General features: G+C 39.8%; 2 protein-coding genes and 1 long non-coding RNA gene across 4 annotated transcripts in view; all 3 read left to right on the top strand.

Annotated features, from left to right (window-relative positions):
- The window catches only part of LOC135338555 (uncharacterized), a 59,717-nt gene extending 55,471 nt beyond the window's left edge, over nt 1–4,246 (top strand). The window contains exon 8 of the long non-coding RNA XR_010395567.1: nt 3,498–4,246. This is a non-coding gene — a long non-coding RNA (uncharacterized LOC135338555). The remainder of the gene's footprint in view (nt 1–3,497) is intronic.
- The window catches only part of LOC135338503 (uncharacterized), a 65,646-nt gene that overhangs the window by 2,747 nt on the left and 47,093 nt on the right, over nt 1–15,806 (top strand). Inside the window, exons 6-8 of one of the 2 annotated variants that reach the window (XM_064534660.1) lie at nt 86–232; nt 426–503; nt 716–868. In XM_064534660.1, coding sequence (XP_064390730.1) covers nt 86–169 — 84 coding nt within the window. In that variant the 3' untranslated portion in view covers nt 170–232; nt 426–503; nt 716–868. Of the gene's footprint in view, nt 1–85; nt 233–425; nt 504–712 lie in introns of those variants that run through there. The other variant, XM_064534662.1, reaches the window with a different exon arrangement.
- Nucleotides 4,435–15,806, top strand: part of LOC135338531 (ankyrin repeat domain-containing protein 2-like) — a 14,155-nt gene continuing 2,783 nt past the window's right edge. Inside the window, exon 1 of the mRNA XM_064534704.1 lies at nt 4,435–4,687. Coding sequence (XP_064390774.1) covers nt 4,677–4,687 — 11 coding nt within the window. The 5' untranslated portion in view covers nt 4,435–4,676. The remainder of the gene's footprint in view (nt 4,688–15,806) is intronic.

Here is a 15,806-nt window from a genome sequence, read left to right as displayed (position 1 = left end):
TTTGGTATAAACTGAGTAGCTCTAAAATCTTGATGCAAAAAAAGTTTTTCTGAAATATAATTTTGCCATGATTATTCCCCCTTAGGTCAACAGCCAAGCCATACAACACGAGAAGCCCTCTAACATCATGAAGCCACACAAAAACATCCTGAGGCTTGGGATTGAGTGACCTCACAAGAACGACCGGTCATACATGTACCTCGGTCAAGCTCTCCTGGCAAAGTGCTGAAAGGTACTGACTAGCACATGCACGCACGCACGCACACACACAAACACACGCACGCACACACACACACACACACACACACACACACACACACACACACACACACACACACACACACAGGTACTGTTATAGCGAAAATTGGTAGTTCATACAAACATTTCCACCAACGAAAATTTATAATGTTCCCTCTTCCTTGTAGTTGGACGGACAGTAAGAGGTTGTCGTGGGTCAAACCAAGAGGGCAATCAGCTGCGAGGATAACACACAGCAAACCTCTGTGAGTGTGAGCATATGGCTACCGTATTACTAGAATATTTTGCGGGTGAAAAACCTTTGCGAATGAGGAAAATGTGACCCTTTGCGATCTAACTATTGTGTTCTGGCAAGGATCGTGTGTATTTACTAGTAATAATTTAGGTTTTGCGGATTTTATTGTTGCGAATTGATCAACCATCGCAAAGTTCGCATTAATTAAGTTGTATGCAGCAGAACAGCACTCGTTGATCTTATTGAAGAGGGGGCGTACTTTGGCCAAACGATCGCTACCTGGGGTGCCTGGAGTCGGGAGAGTGGTGTTGTCCGTGAAATGGAGGTATCGTCGGATGTCCCTAAAGCGATCGCGTGAGATCTTCGATGCAATTGGTGAGTAGTAGAATTGCACGTCTCTCCTCCAATCATTTTCAATCGATGGGAGTTTCACGATCCCCATGAAAATGCAGAATCCCATGTAAGCCTTTAGCTCAGCAGTCGTGAGTGGGGTCCATTTATCATGTTGTAGTGGGGTCATCATTTGCCTAGCGTATCAATTTGTCTCGGCTACTATGTTATCCATTATTTCAGTGGTAAAGAAATGCTGGAATATGTCTAAGGGAGAACTTGAGATGGATACAGCTGGGCCTACAGATTGGATGAAGGCCTCTCGAGAATGGTCTTGAAGGGTGGGAGTCCAAGGGCAGGGGGAACTGTTTCAGGTGTGTGTGTGTGTGTGTGTGTGTGTGTGTGTGGCTTAGGCAGTGTGGTGTGTGTGTGTGTGTGTGTGTGTGTGTGTGTGTGTGTGTGTGTGTGTGTGTGTGTGTGGCTTAGGCAGTGTGTGTGTGTGTGTGTGTGTGTGTGTGTGTGTGTGTGTGTGTGTGTGTGTGTGGCTGTGTGTGTGTGTGTGTGTGTGTGTGTGTGTGTGTGTGGCTTAGGCAAATTTACAATTGTTGTGTAGTAACCAATTATAACTTGTCTGTACTGTGTTGTGCCACTGGCCTATAGGACATTGTGTTATTATAATGGTGTGCAACTCATTATTACCTCTTACTTGTGTAAAGTTATAATTGTCATGTTTTAGGCATTCCAAAGGTCACTTCAATTGTGGTTGTACTTTTTGGCTTCTGTGAGATAATTATTTTTACATTGTCTGTTCCCAATGCCAATGTATTAGGCCTGCAATCCATGCTTTTGTATTATTCTCAATGATTGTTGATAACCTGGGGAAAGTCTGTACAGATTCTCTCTATTATTGTCATGTGTTGTGTCACTGGCATAGGACATTGGTTGTGTGTTATTATGGTGACTATAACCTTTTTGTAGGGTCATGTTTTAGGGATGCCAAAGGTCACTTCAATTGTGGTTGTACTTTTAGGCTTCTGTGAGATAATTGTTTTTACTTGCAATGTAATGTCTGTAGTAGGCACCCTCCAATTCTTTATGCTTTTTTGTTCCCAATGTATTCCCAGTGATAATGTATTTAGAATTCCCAGAGGCCACAAATTATTTATTTTGTTCCCTGTTGCAATTTAAATTCTGTTTGGCTTTCTGTGTGTGCATAACAGACACTTTTTATAGTTTATTATCTGTTCCCAATGCTAATGCTTAGGCACTCCCAAGGCTTCAATTCCTTTATGAAATGTCCCTTATGAAATTAGGTCAATTTGATCCTAATCACTATGCACCTGTTACAATTCAATTCTGTTTGGCTTTTAGCTTTCTCTGTGTGTGTGCATAAGAGGCACTTCTTTGTACAGTTCCCAATGATAGCTTGTTGACTCAGAATCATGGTCACTGCTATCCAGGAGATCCTGCAGTACCTCCTCTCTAGTATACAAAAGCCTCTTAGTCATTGTTGTCCTGTAGAATTAATTTTTATTGTGTTTGTTGTGTTGTATCTTCACTTTGAATTTTAATATTGAATGCAATTTTCACTTAAAAATACAAGCACATTTTTGATAGCTAACCTGTAGCAAGGGCGTATACAGAGAAGAGGGCATGCAACTCACTATGTATCCTACGTACTCATCCGACTTCGTATCAGAGACCGGATATGCTAAAAATAGAATCCAGTATACGGACGTGAACAAGTGGGCGGTGTTGTTTACGGAGTTATAATTATGGGCGTGTACATCAGAGCTGCCTAGCTAGCTAGCTAACAGTGCAGTATTATTTTAGAGAAGTGTCATGACCAGTCCTAGTCCAGCCAGGTCCAAGACAACCCCTTCGAGCATGAAGTTGAGTGCTGGGCGCATTGTTAAGAAGTACCAGAGACTCAGGAAGACAGGTTTATTGTACCTAGGTTTCATCTTCTTGGAGTTGCAACTGTTGGATGGTTTGCCTTTGCCTTTGACACTGCTAGTACAAGCCATACTGCTGCTGAGAACTAGTTTTACTATGCTGCAATCGAGCTAGCTAGCTGGCACAGATATAAAAAATACTTTGATTTACCTTGTGCGGTCAAAGGTTACGCGTGGGCGTTTTTGTGCGCAGTTCTAAAAATAGCTCAATACGAAGTAGGATGATTCTGAGAATGGGGCGAGTTGCATGCCCTCTTCTCTGTATACGCCCATGCCTGTAGTGATCAGTGTCCCTATGGCTTCAGGTGACCTTCGAGTGAATCCTTATGAGGTTGTGGAGACTTGGAAGATTCTGGCTTACCACAGCTATGCTAATAGTAGTGTAACATGCAGCTGCCCCAATATTGCATCATAGCAGCAACCCATAATTATGCAAATTTAAGTCATCTGGTTAATCAGTTAATCAAGAATTTGGTTCTGATGCTCCACTGTATATAATTATATAGTATTCCCTGGTGTAGGTGATAGTGTGTGTGGTGGCTGCAACTGACCTCTTAGCTTCATGTGTGCATGCATGTGTCCCCTCTCATGCATATGTCCCCTCCACACACCCCACACACAACACCCACACACCCACACACCCCACACAATACACCCACTCCACACAACCAACACACTTCACCCCACCCACTCCACACACACCCCCACACACCTCACAGCACGGACTCACAGTCACTGCAGCAGGCTCTCTGTTACCTGCACTGTCAGGGGATTGTTCACAATGACCTGAGACTGCCGGGTCATGGCATCATTAAGAGGTCAGTACATAGTTACATGGGCATGACCTCTGTAATCTGAAATACTGAGGTCAGAGGTCATGAGTATTATGTTTATTGCTTTTGGGCCTAAATTTTATATTTTTTTGAAGAAAGAGCAAGGATATAGAGAGTGTCATACAGGGGGGATATCCCCCCTGCATTCATGCAGGTACTAGTTGGGGTCCATAGCTGGCAATTTTACATACTAACAGCTATAGGGTATTGAAGTAACAGTTGACCTTTTTTTTAGCTAGTTACATTTCAACAATCATTTCCCACTATAATTATACGTGTGGTAATCGTCTAATTTCATGCTAAAGAATGTGTGTGCCTTTTGATGGAGGAATCAATGATTGATTTTAGTATACGTAGCTATACCCACATTGTACTATTATATACAGCTAAAATCCTTATCACACACACACACCCCACCCCACCCACCCACACACACACACACACCCACACACCACCCACACATACCACACCCACAGGCACAAGGCAGACTAGTGTCCTCCTGGTGAAGCTACACCTTCAACTGTATGAGATGTACACACAAGAACACAATCTGCTTGACTTCAAGACTGTGACCTGGTCCCATACTAACTTTAATTTATTAGCTTTCTAGTGACCTACGTATAATATCACAACCATTATTTCCATTTCTTTCATGCATGTTTGTTCATTGCATTTCTTGATAATTATAATCATGGTGACTATTTTGGTCACTATATACCGTAAATATGTATAACACTCTCTTGGTGAGACCAACAAATTTACTGCTATATATTCATGCATTATTTTTATGCAAATATTGGGTGTGTAGGTAAAGATCATTAATAAAAAAAATAACATCAGATCAAGCTAAAAAAGGGCGTATCTTGTAAACTCAAGTAAACAAAGCTTCTGGGTACAGGTGTCAGCTCTTTGACAAAATACTTTTTGAGCTGACAAAATAGATACTAGCTAGACTAGACTGTGATTGAGCTGAAGTAACTCTGCGGATCAGGGCTATACACTTATCTTGCAGCTACTAGAGTCCCTGGCCGCCCCAGGCCAGGGCAGGTCAGGAAGGTCAGGACAATGGCAGCAAGGTGAGCTTGTACTGTACATAATATCTGGTGGCCTGTCTGTGTATGTATTCAGGGTTGACAAAGATACATTAGTATACATGTACAGCTTCAATCACACACTACACTGTAAAAACATGGTGGTGACCGTCACTACCAAATGTGGTGATGGTCACTACCTAAGCGAATCACTACATGGTGGTGATTTATGTATGTGGTGATCCTCACTACCAATCTCAGTGACGGTCACTACCTAAGTCCTTCACCAACATAGCTCAATACCAACTGTGGTGACGGTCACTACCAAAGTCCTTCACTACATTCAACCTCCGCGATGACTCCTAGATCCTAAGTCCTTCATCACAGTGTGCATGCAGTGGTACCTCTCACTTAACTTACTGTTCCCTGTACCTTCTCCTGTGTGTGTCACAGCTCCATTAATTATTATTTTATAGATAGGCATGCAGCATGCAATGTGATACTTTTAATATTTCATGGTGAAAGTCACAAGTTGTCATTTTTACGGTCTATCCTGCTACCGTCAAAGACCAAGTCAGAAGAATACAACGAACTATAAAATAATATTCTATATCAGTGTATGACGACTGTTTGGTCGGCTACTTACAATTATACGATAATGTAATGGTGTCTTTTTAATATCCACCACTGACTGTAAACTTGAAACAACATGAAGTTTTACCCAACACACTTGCGGTACACAATTATAATATTGTTCTTGTATAGCTACAATTGCTCCTCCCCTAACAATGATGACAAACTGGGACATAAATAATACACTATTCCCGACCACTCCCAACAGGTACAGACGTAAGCTTTGGTTGTAACTTTAAGGCAATCAGCATCAATAATAATTATGCCGTTAAATCTAAGGGAGTGACAAACTCAAGCAGATGCTTGATGGATCTAGTTTGCTGACTAAGTATAAAGGCTGCAAAGAGGCCCCATGGTGCCCTGATATCTCACTAAGCTTTTTTGCCTGAGCAGCATTCCATATTCTGCAATAAAAGAGAAGCATGAGATTATCAATCCATAGACGTATAATGTTACTGCTAGCTTGAACAGTTACAATGGCATATCTGCATTCATATTAAGGCCAGTACACAATAATAAGATTTTACCAAACAAAATAATTAACAATTGATTCACACACGTATTTACAAATACAATTACTAGTTGAAGCGATGTATTAATTGTGTAACATCTTTGAAAAGAGGTTTCTGTACCTGGTCGATCAACACGCAACACGACTTACTGCTAACCCATACCAGGTAGATCTAGATTTAGTGGTCTATTTTACAGAAACTGAGTCACCAAGACATAGTCAACACGCAACCCGGCTTACTGTTAACCATAATTGCCTCAGTAAAACAGTTCATGGAATGCTTTTACTATAAGATGTTACACGACATCAATATGCTCCATATCTAAGCTACATGATTCAACACTATTCATCCACACACTACTATTCCTTATCCTTTGGTAGCAGCAATATAAGACTGCCAAATGCCTTTCCTTGTCACTGAATTGAACTGTAATAGGAAGATCTAGTTAGCTTGCTATAGCTCCTTCCATGTCCATATCTTCACTTGCGCGCTCTTGTTTGTTGAATAGACCTATGACCAAATAAGGGCACGTGCAATTATGCAGCTGCAGATTTGCAGCTGCACACATCAACAAAAATTATTTGCTGGAGTTTTTAAAGAAGCAGACAAGTTGAGCTTTTAGAGAACGCTTTGAGAGTTATTTGACAAAACTGTGTAACTAGGTAAGTTCCTCAACATGCTGCACAGTTTAAATTAATATTTTATGCAGAACCGAATTTCTCCTAAAGGACAAGCAAAGCGCAAGTAAACACTTCATTAGGGCTTAAACAAGGGAAGACCAAAGCCCATTGCCCTAAGCTTCGTTCAGCATGCACAACACAAGTGAGTTAATTAACTATACTAGTTCAGAAGAAGTAGGGACTTCACATTGTAATTGTAATACTTCGAGCTTCCAAGCTAACCCTCTCAGGATTGTAGGGCTTACTCTACATTCCTGTACTCTCATAATAATTGTCCATCCTAAAATCGTCCATCCTCTTTTGTTAATGCAGTAAAATTTATAGAATTCGAACTACTGATGCTTGTACGTATAAAGTAGTCTTCAATAGAAGCCGGTCTCAAATAGTAGCCTCAGTGAACTTTGAGGCTATGTGTCTCTGCACTTGCAGCCATATTAATACTGGTATCTACAGTTGCAGCTTAATTGTTAGGTTCAGTGAACTTTGAGGCTATGTGTCTCTGCACTTGGCAGCCATATTAATACTGGTACGGTTGCAGCTTAATTGTTAGGTACCGTTATATGCTTGAAGGCCGCACTCAAATAGTAGCCTCAGTGAACTTTGAGGCTATGTCTCTGCACGTGGTTGATTGGTATCTACGGTAGCAGCTAGCTAGGGTAGCAGCTTGCTTAAGTAGTGCTTTTAGAAGACTTTCTCATGGCATAGTTTGAGTAAAAATAACTAGCTGGGGCTAATAAACACCTCTCTTGAACAATGTGCTCTCTCGAATTGTAGCCTCCTTTGTCAGCAAAATGAACATTTAGTAGCCATGCGCACAGCCTCTGATCAAGCATATACATACTAATAATATTATTATACAGATGAGCGACATAACAGTAGTTGTGTTTGTGTGTGTATGTGACTGTCTGTCTGTGTGTAGATTGCCATAGCTGTTCCAATGAACACGAAGTGCAAGTATAATGTAAAGGCTCTATAGCCATTGCATCATTCCCGAGTTATGGGTAATTTTGCTCTAATACTTGGAATGCCGTTGCATGCAGTGTTTTGTCTTTAAGTGTCGCAGCAATCATGTCATCATTATGTCCCGCTTGGGTTGTATCATAGCAACTGGGTGGAGTTTCACTACTCCGTTGCCTTAAGGGCGCACTGATTTTGTTACAAACAGCCAAAAATAAGTTAGCAATGGGAGGACAGATGGGTAGGCTCGTTACACATGGACAAGTTAGTGCGTAGCGCTAGAAGTTTAGCACTGGCTATACAAGCTATAATAATATGCACACGCTTTTCGTTTATTTTCAATAGTTTTTAACTGTTTACTAGTCCTTGCAAGGTGAGTTAGCTTAGGTATATATAGCAAGCATTTTTCATTTCAGTAGATATAATTATAATTATGCAACGTTAAACCATCCTTGGCCTTGAGACTTTGCCTTCGTCCTCGGAGGTTTATTGCCATAAATAGTGGACAAGGCATCAGCACCTGCAGCGCGTTTATTTATACTGTTATTGTTGTTACACACTTTATTGCGTTCAGTAACTGTTGTAATTAACTTGCAGGATATGAAGTTAAAAAAAACGTGTGGAGCAACCATACTACTGGACACCCTAAAGTATAGACATAAATCAAGGTATGTGCATGCTGCTGCCGTATTGCCACAATTTGTTGTCAGTGATTAATATGTTAGTTCTGTTAGTCCTGCTTTTGCACACAAAACAAGAGTGTAACAGTTCATTTTGTTCCAAAAATAATTGTCTTACTTCAACCTCTCTTCGTATCACATCTTTGTACTTAGCCTATAAAGTCAGCAAAAGATATGTAGAATTGTTGTTACTAGGTTACTAAACACCCCCTAATCTGTATGTATATAAATTGTGCTTGATCAGAGGCCGCTCTTACAATTATAAAGGTTGAATAGTAGCATCTCAATTGCATCTTTATTGGTAGCCTCAGTGAACTTTGACCCTCGCTGAGACATATCTGCAGTGGGAGCCATGCTTATTGATACTGCACGGTATCTATGTGCCAGTTAGCTTGGTAGCAGCTTGCTAGTGCTTTAGTTAAGAGACTGTCCCATGGCGGAGTTTGAATGTGTGCAGATGAAAGAAAATTGTACCTATATTGGCCTTATGAATTGTAGCATTTTTTGCCAGGAAAATAAGTAACCGCGGCCTCTGATCACGCAAATAATTATGAATCTGCCACCTGTAGCACATTGACCTTAATTTTCAGTATGATTATGATAGCAAGTTGTTCCTCTTCAGAGTTTTAGGCAGACCCATTGTTAACATTCATTTTGAATTATTTATAGCAAGCTATTAATTGTTTTGACAAGGCTTGCAGTATAGCAGTTCTTCCAAACCTTATTGTTCTGCTCACAATAATTGATTACTGCTCTATATAGAGTAATAAGAATTTGCATAGCCTCCCTGGCTCTCCAGTGTGCTGTTCAGGTATACCACTATAGTCCGGGTCGATACTTCTTCTTGTAGACATAATTGTGCCTGCTATTTTCTGTAGCTATAATTGGCTCAGCTTCACGCATTGTTTTCATACTCCAGTATTTGTGACACCATGGATTACTTTATTTGGCTTATAATTAATTATACATAGCAGGTAATTACGAAAACTTACCAACGAAAACGTAAACGTGGTTTACCGGTACACATGCACGTATAATTGAAGCTCAGTAGGTATGCAAAAGTTTTGTTGTTAATCATGCGATATCCCCCGGCACATAATCTAATTTGTATAATTATACACTTCCAACCTACATAGTTGACTCTATTACAATGAAATAAACATACTTTCTCCTTCATGCATATACAGGAGGAGGGAGGAGGTTGGGATGTAAAGACAGCCAAGAACTGATGATCAACTCAGGCCATTAGACACTGTCATTTTATACTCTGTTAGGCTAGTAAGCATAATGCTTGTTATTATTTTCTGTGCACATTTTCAGAATTTTTGTATAGTGATTTTTACTAGTTCTGGTGATGTTCACTACCTAAATGTAGTGATCGTCACTACTTAAATGTAGTGATTTGAAAAAGTGGTGAGGGTCACCAGTCGATTTGCGGTGACTATTGTGGCAGCCGTTTCACTACCTTTTGGTGGTGACGGTCACTTTCCAGTTTTTACAGTGTATAATAATAGATTGCAATTATGCACCTAATGTGCTCCCCAGGGACATACGGGGGAATTTGACTTGAAATGTTGACCCCATACTGATATGATTTGACCTGGCCTTGCGTAGTAAAGACTGTACAACTGCTTGAGGCTGTGACTGGGGAATTAGGGTATTTGAACAAAGAATCCTCCCCCATGCATGTGGGGAATTTGACCTGGGGTATAGTTATGGTCAAATCCTCCATGTTAGCCTGACCCCTCCCTAGGAGGTAGTGGGGCGACACATTGATAGGTGCATTAGAATTGCTCTGTAAGAAAATTAATGTTTCTGCATACCATTCTTATTCATTAGAACCCACACAAGAAATAGTTCATTGAACCCTGGAACACTCTGATCATGAGTTGTTGTGTTGTACCATAGATTGAGGGGTTAAAGGGGTTTGAAACGAAAGTATCATCCGCGCTACGCTGTGGTTTAATGGAGCCACAACAATACCTATTTCTACACACAGTGCATAATAAACTACAAATAGCTGCTGAGTCCGTGCAAGTTACTTATATTCAAGGTCTATACCTATTGTAGTAGTTATAACTAGCACGCTCTAAAACAGCCTTGGGAACTAACTTATGACTTTACTAGCTAATTTATCTTTTTTACTGGGTGTACGTTGTCAGTCATTATAAGTACTACATGTGGCTGACGGACTAGGCGTGTTATAAACTGTTACAGATGATGTCTCAAGGAAACACAACTTTCATATTTTAAGGGAGTTACCCGACAAAAATTAATTGCTTAACAGCCTCGTTCATAAGTAACGCGAATAGTTTCGAGGATCCATTGCAGATTCAATGTAACTTCTCTAACTCTATAATCTATTGTTTACTAAGTGGTGAACATTATTTTGGTGGAATGGCTGTGTACATTGAGGTGACCTTATCTCAGAGGCCACAATGAATACAGTACTCCTTATCTATGAATCCAGACACTCTATTGTCCAATAATGACTGTGACCATAATGTACTCCTAACACTACATGTATTGTTTATACTGTATAATAGTATAACTCGTGCTTACTAGCTATAGAAGCAAAGATGACTGTATTACTTATTTAGATGACAACCTCAGAAACTAATGAGTGACCTTCATGAGTGATGGTTAATTAGTTGCAGGCTCCTCTGGTGTCTAGATGTGCACTGTAAAAACAGGGTGGTGACCGTCACTACCAAATGTGGTGATGGTCACTACCTAAGCGAATCACTACATGGTGGTGATTTATGTATGTGGTGATCCTCACTACCAATCTCAGTGACGGTCACTACCTAAGTCCTTCACCAACATAGCTCAATACCAACTGTGGTGACGGTCACTACCAAAGTCCTTCACTACATTCAACCTCCGCGATGACTCCTAGATCCTAAGTCCTTCATCACAGTGTGCATGCAGTGGTACCTCTCACTTAACTTACTGTTCCCTGTACCTTCTCCTGTGTGTGTCACAGCTCCATTAATTATTATTTTATAGATAGGCATGCAGCATGCAATGTGATACTTTTAATATTTCATGGTGAAAGTCACAAGTTGTCATTTTTACGGTCTATCCTGCTACCGTCGAAGACCAAGTCAGAAGAATACAACGAACTATAAAATAATATTCTATATCTATATCAGTGTATGACGACTGTTTGGTCGGCTACTTACTATAATTATAATTATACGATAATGTAATGGTGTCTTTTTAATATCCACCACTGACTGTAAACTTGAAACAACATGAAGTTTTACCCAACACACTTGCGGTACACAATTATAATATTGTTCTTGTATAGCTACAATTGCTCCTCCCCTAACAATGATGACAAACTGGGACATAAATAATACACTATTCCCGACCACTCCCAACAGGTACAGACGTAAGCTTTGGTTGTAACTTTAAGGCAATCAGCATCAATAATAATTATGCCGTTAAATCTAAGGGAGTGACAAACTCAAGCAGATGCTTGATGGATCTAGTTTGCTGACTAAGTATAAAGGCTGCAAAGAGGCCCCATGGTGCCCTGATATCTCACTAAGCTTTTTTGCCTGAGCAGCATTCCATATTCTGCAATAAAAGAGAAGCATGAGATTATCAATCCATAGACGTATAACGTTACTGCTAGCTTGAACAGTTACAATGGCATATCTGCATTCGTATTATTAAGGCCAGTACACAATAAGATTTTACTAATTAACAATTGATTCACACACGTATTTACAAATACAATTACTAGTTGAAGCGATGTATTAATTGTGTAACATCTTTGAAAAGAGGTTTCTGTACCTGGTCGATCAACACGCAACACGACTTACTGCTAACCCGTACCAGGTAGATCTAGATTTAGTGGTCTATTTTATAGAAACTGAGTCACCAAGACATAGTCAACACGCAACCCGGCTTACTGTTAACCATAATAAGACTGCCAAATGCCTTTCCTTGTCACTGAATTGAACTGTAATAGGAAGATCTAGTTAGCTTGCTATAGCTCCTTCCATGTCCATATCTTCACTTGCGCGCTCTTGTTTGTTGAATAGACCTATGACCAAATAAGGGCACGTGCAATTATGCAGCTGCAGATTTTTTTGCCTGAGCAGCATTCCATATTCTGCAATAAAAGAGAAATGAGATTATCAATCCATAGACGTATAACGTTACTGCTAGCTTGAACAGTTACAATGGCATATCTGCATTCGTATTATTAAGGCCAGTACACAATAAGATTTTACTAATTAACAATTGATTCACACACGTATTTACAAATACAATTACTAGTTGAAGCGATGTATTAATTGTGTAACATCTTTGAAAAGAGGTTTCTGTACCTGGTCGATCAACACGCAACACGACTTACTGCTAACCCGTACCAGGTAGATCTAGATTTAGTGGTCTATTTTATAGAAACTGAGTCACCAAGACATAGTCAACACGCAACCCGGCTTACTGTTAACCATAATTGCCTCAGTAAAACAGTTCATGGAATGCTTTTACTATAAGATGTTACACGACATCAACATGCTCCATATCTAAGCTACATGATTCAACACTATTCATCCACACACTACTATTCCTTATCCTTTTGTAGCAGCAATGTAAGACTGCCAAATGCCTTTCCTTGTCACTGAATTGAACTGTAATAGGAAGATCTAGTTAGCTTGCTATAGCTCCTTCCATGTCCATATCTTCACTTGCGCGCTCTTGTTTGTTGAATAGACCTATGACCAAATAAGGGCACGTGCAATTATGCAGCTGCAGATTTGCAGCTGCACACATCAACAAAAATTATTTGCTGGAGTTTTTAAAGAAGCAGACAAGTTGAGCTTTTAGAGAACGCTTTGAGAGTTGTTTGACAAAACTGTGTAACTAGGTAAGTTCCTGAACATGCTGCACAGTTTAAATTAATATTTTATGCAGAACCGAATTTCTCCTGAAGGACAAGCAAAGCGCAAGTAAACACTTCATTAGGGCTTAAACAAGGGAAGACCAAAGCCCATTGCCCTAAGCTTCGTTCAGCATGCACAACACAAGTGAGTTAATTAACTATACTAGTTCAGAAGAAGTAGGGACTTCACATTGTAATTGTAATACTTCCAAGCTAACCCTCTCAGGATTGTAGGGCTTACTCTACATTCCTGTACTCTCATAATAATTGTCCATCCTAAAATCGTCCATCCTCTTTTGTTAATGCAGTAAAATTTATAGAATTCGAACTACTGATGCTTGTACGTATAAAGTAGTCTTCAATAGAAGCCGGTCTCAAATAGTAGCCTCAGTGAACTTTGAGGCTATGTGTCTCTGCACTTGCAGCCATATTAATACTGGTATCTACAGTTGCAGCTTAATTATTAGGTACCGTTATATGCTTGAAGGCCGCACTCAAATAGTAGCCTCAGTGAACTTTGAGGCTATGTCTCTGCACGTGGTTGATTGGTATCTACGGTAGCAGCTAGCTAGGGTAGCAGCTTGCTTAAGTAGTGCTTTTAGAAGACTTTCTCATGGCATAGTTCGAGTAAAAATAACTAGCTGGGGCTAATAAACACCTCTCTTGAACAATGTGCTCTCTCGAATTGTAGCCTCCTTTGTCAGCAAAATGAACATTTAGTAGCCATGCGCACAGCCTCTGATCAAGCATATACATACTAATAATATTATTATACAGATGAGCGACATAACAGTAGTTGTGTTTGTGTGTGTATGTGACTGTCTGTCTGTGTGTAGATTGCCATAGCTGTTCCAATGAACACGAAGTGCAAGTATAATGTAAAGGCTCTATAGCCATTGCATCATTCCCGAGTTATGGGTAATTTTGCTCTAATACTTGGAATGCCGTTGCATGCAGTGTTTTGTCTTTAAGTGTCGCAGCAATCATGTCATCATTATGTCCCGCTTGGGTTGTATCATAGCAACTGGGTGGAGTTTCACTACTCCGTTGCCTTAAGGGCGCACTGATTTTGTTACAAACAGCCAAAAATAAGTTAGCAATGGGAGGACAGATGGGTAGGCTCGTTACACATGGACAAGTTAGTGCGTAGCGCTAGAAGTTTAGCACTGGCTATACAAGCTATAATAATATGCACACGCTTTTCGTTTATTTTCAATAGTTTTTAACTGTTTACTAGTCCTTGCAAGGTGAGTTAGCTTAGGTATATATAGCAAGCATTTTTCATTTCAGTAGATATAATTATAATTATGCAACGTTAAACCATCCTTGGCCTTGAGACTTTGCCTTCGTCCTCGGAGGTTTATTGCCATAAATAGTGGACAAGGCATCAGCACCTGCAGCGCGTTTATTTATACTGTTATTGTTGTTACACACTTTATTGCGTTCAGTAACTGTTGTAATTAACTTGCAGGATATGAAGTTAAAAAAAACGTGTGGAGCAACCATACTACTGGACACCCTAAAGTATAGACATAAATCAAGGTATGTGCATGCTGCTGCCGTATTGCCACAATTTGTTGTCAGTGATTAATATGTTAGTTCTGTTAGTCCTGCTTTTGCACACAAAACAAGAGTGTAACAGTTCATTTTGTTCCAAAAATAATTGTCTTACTTCAACCTCTCTTCGTATCACATCTTTGTACTTAGCCTATAAAGTCAGCAAAAGATATGTAGAATTGTTGTTACTAGGTTACTAAACACCCCCTAATCTGTATGTATATAAATTGTGCTTGATCAGAGGCCGCTCTTACAATTATAAAGGTTGAATAGTAGCATCTCAATTGCATCTTTATTGGTAGCCTCAGTGAACTTTGACCCTCGCTGAGACATATCTGCAGTGGGAGCCATGCTTATTGATACTGCACGGTATCTATGTGCCAGTTAGCTTGGTAGCAGCTTGCTAGTGCTTTAGTTAAGAGACTGTCCCATGGCGGAGTTTGAATGTGTGCAGATGAAAGAAAATTGTACCTATATTGGCCTTATGAATTGTAGCATTTTTTGCCAGGAAAATAAGTAACCGCGGCCTCTGATCACGCAAATAATTATGAATCTGCCACCTGTAGCACATTGACCTTAATTTTCAGTATGATTATGATAGCAAGTTGTTCCTCTTCAGAGTTTTAGGCAGACCCATTGTTAACATTCATTTTGAATTATTTATAGCAAGCTATTAATTGTTTTGACAAGGCTTGCAGTATAGCAGTTCTTCCAAACCTTATTGTTCTGCTCACAATAATTGATTACTGCTCTATATAGAGTAATAAGAATTTGCATAGCCTCCCTGGCTCTCCAGTGTGCTGTTCAGGTATACCACTATAGTCCGGGCCGATACTTCTTCTTGTAGACATAATTGTGCCTGCTATTTTCTGTAGCTATAATTGGCTCAGCTTCACGCATTGTTTTCATACTCCAGTATTTGTGACATCATGGATTACTTTATTTGGCTTATAATTAATTATACATAGCAGGTAATTACGAAAACTTACCAACGAAAACGTAAACGTGGTTTACCGGTACACATGCACGTATAATTGAAGCTCAGTAGGTATGCAAAAGTTTTGTTGTTAATCATGCGATATCCCCCGGCACATAATCTAATTTGTATAATTATACACTTCCAACCTACATAGTTGACTCTAACAATGAAATAAACATACTTTCTCCTTCATGCATATACAGGAGGAGGGAGGAGGTTGGGATGTAAAGACAGCCAAGAACTGATGATCAACTCAGGCCATTAGA

This window comes from Halichondria panicea, chromosome 7 (assembly GCF_963675165.1).
Source record: "Halichondria panicea chromosome 7, odHalPani1.1, whole genome shotgun sequence".
NCBI classification, from domain to species: domain Eukaryota; kingdom Metazoa; phylum Porifera; class Demospongiae; order Suberitida; family Halichondriidae; genus Halichondria; species Halichondria panicea.
This window is presented reverse-complemented; position numbering and strand designations above follow the sequence as displayed.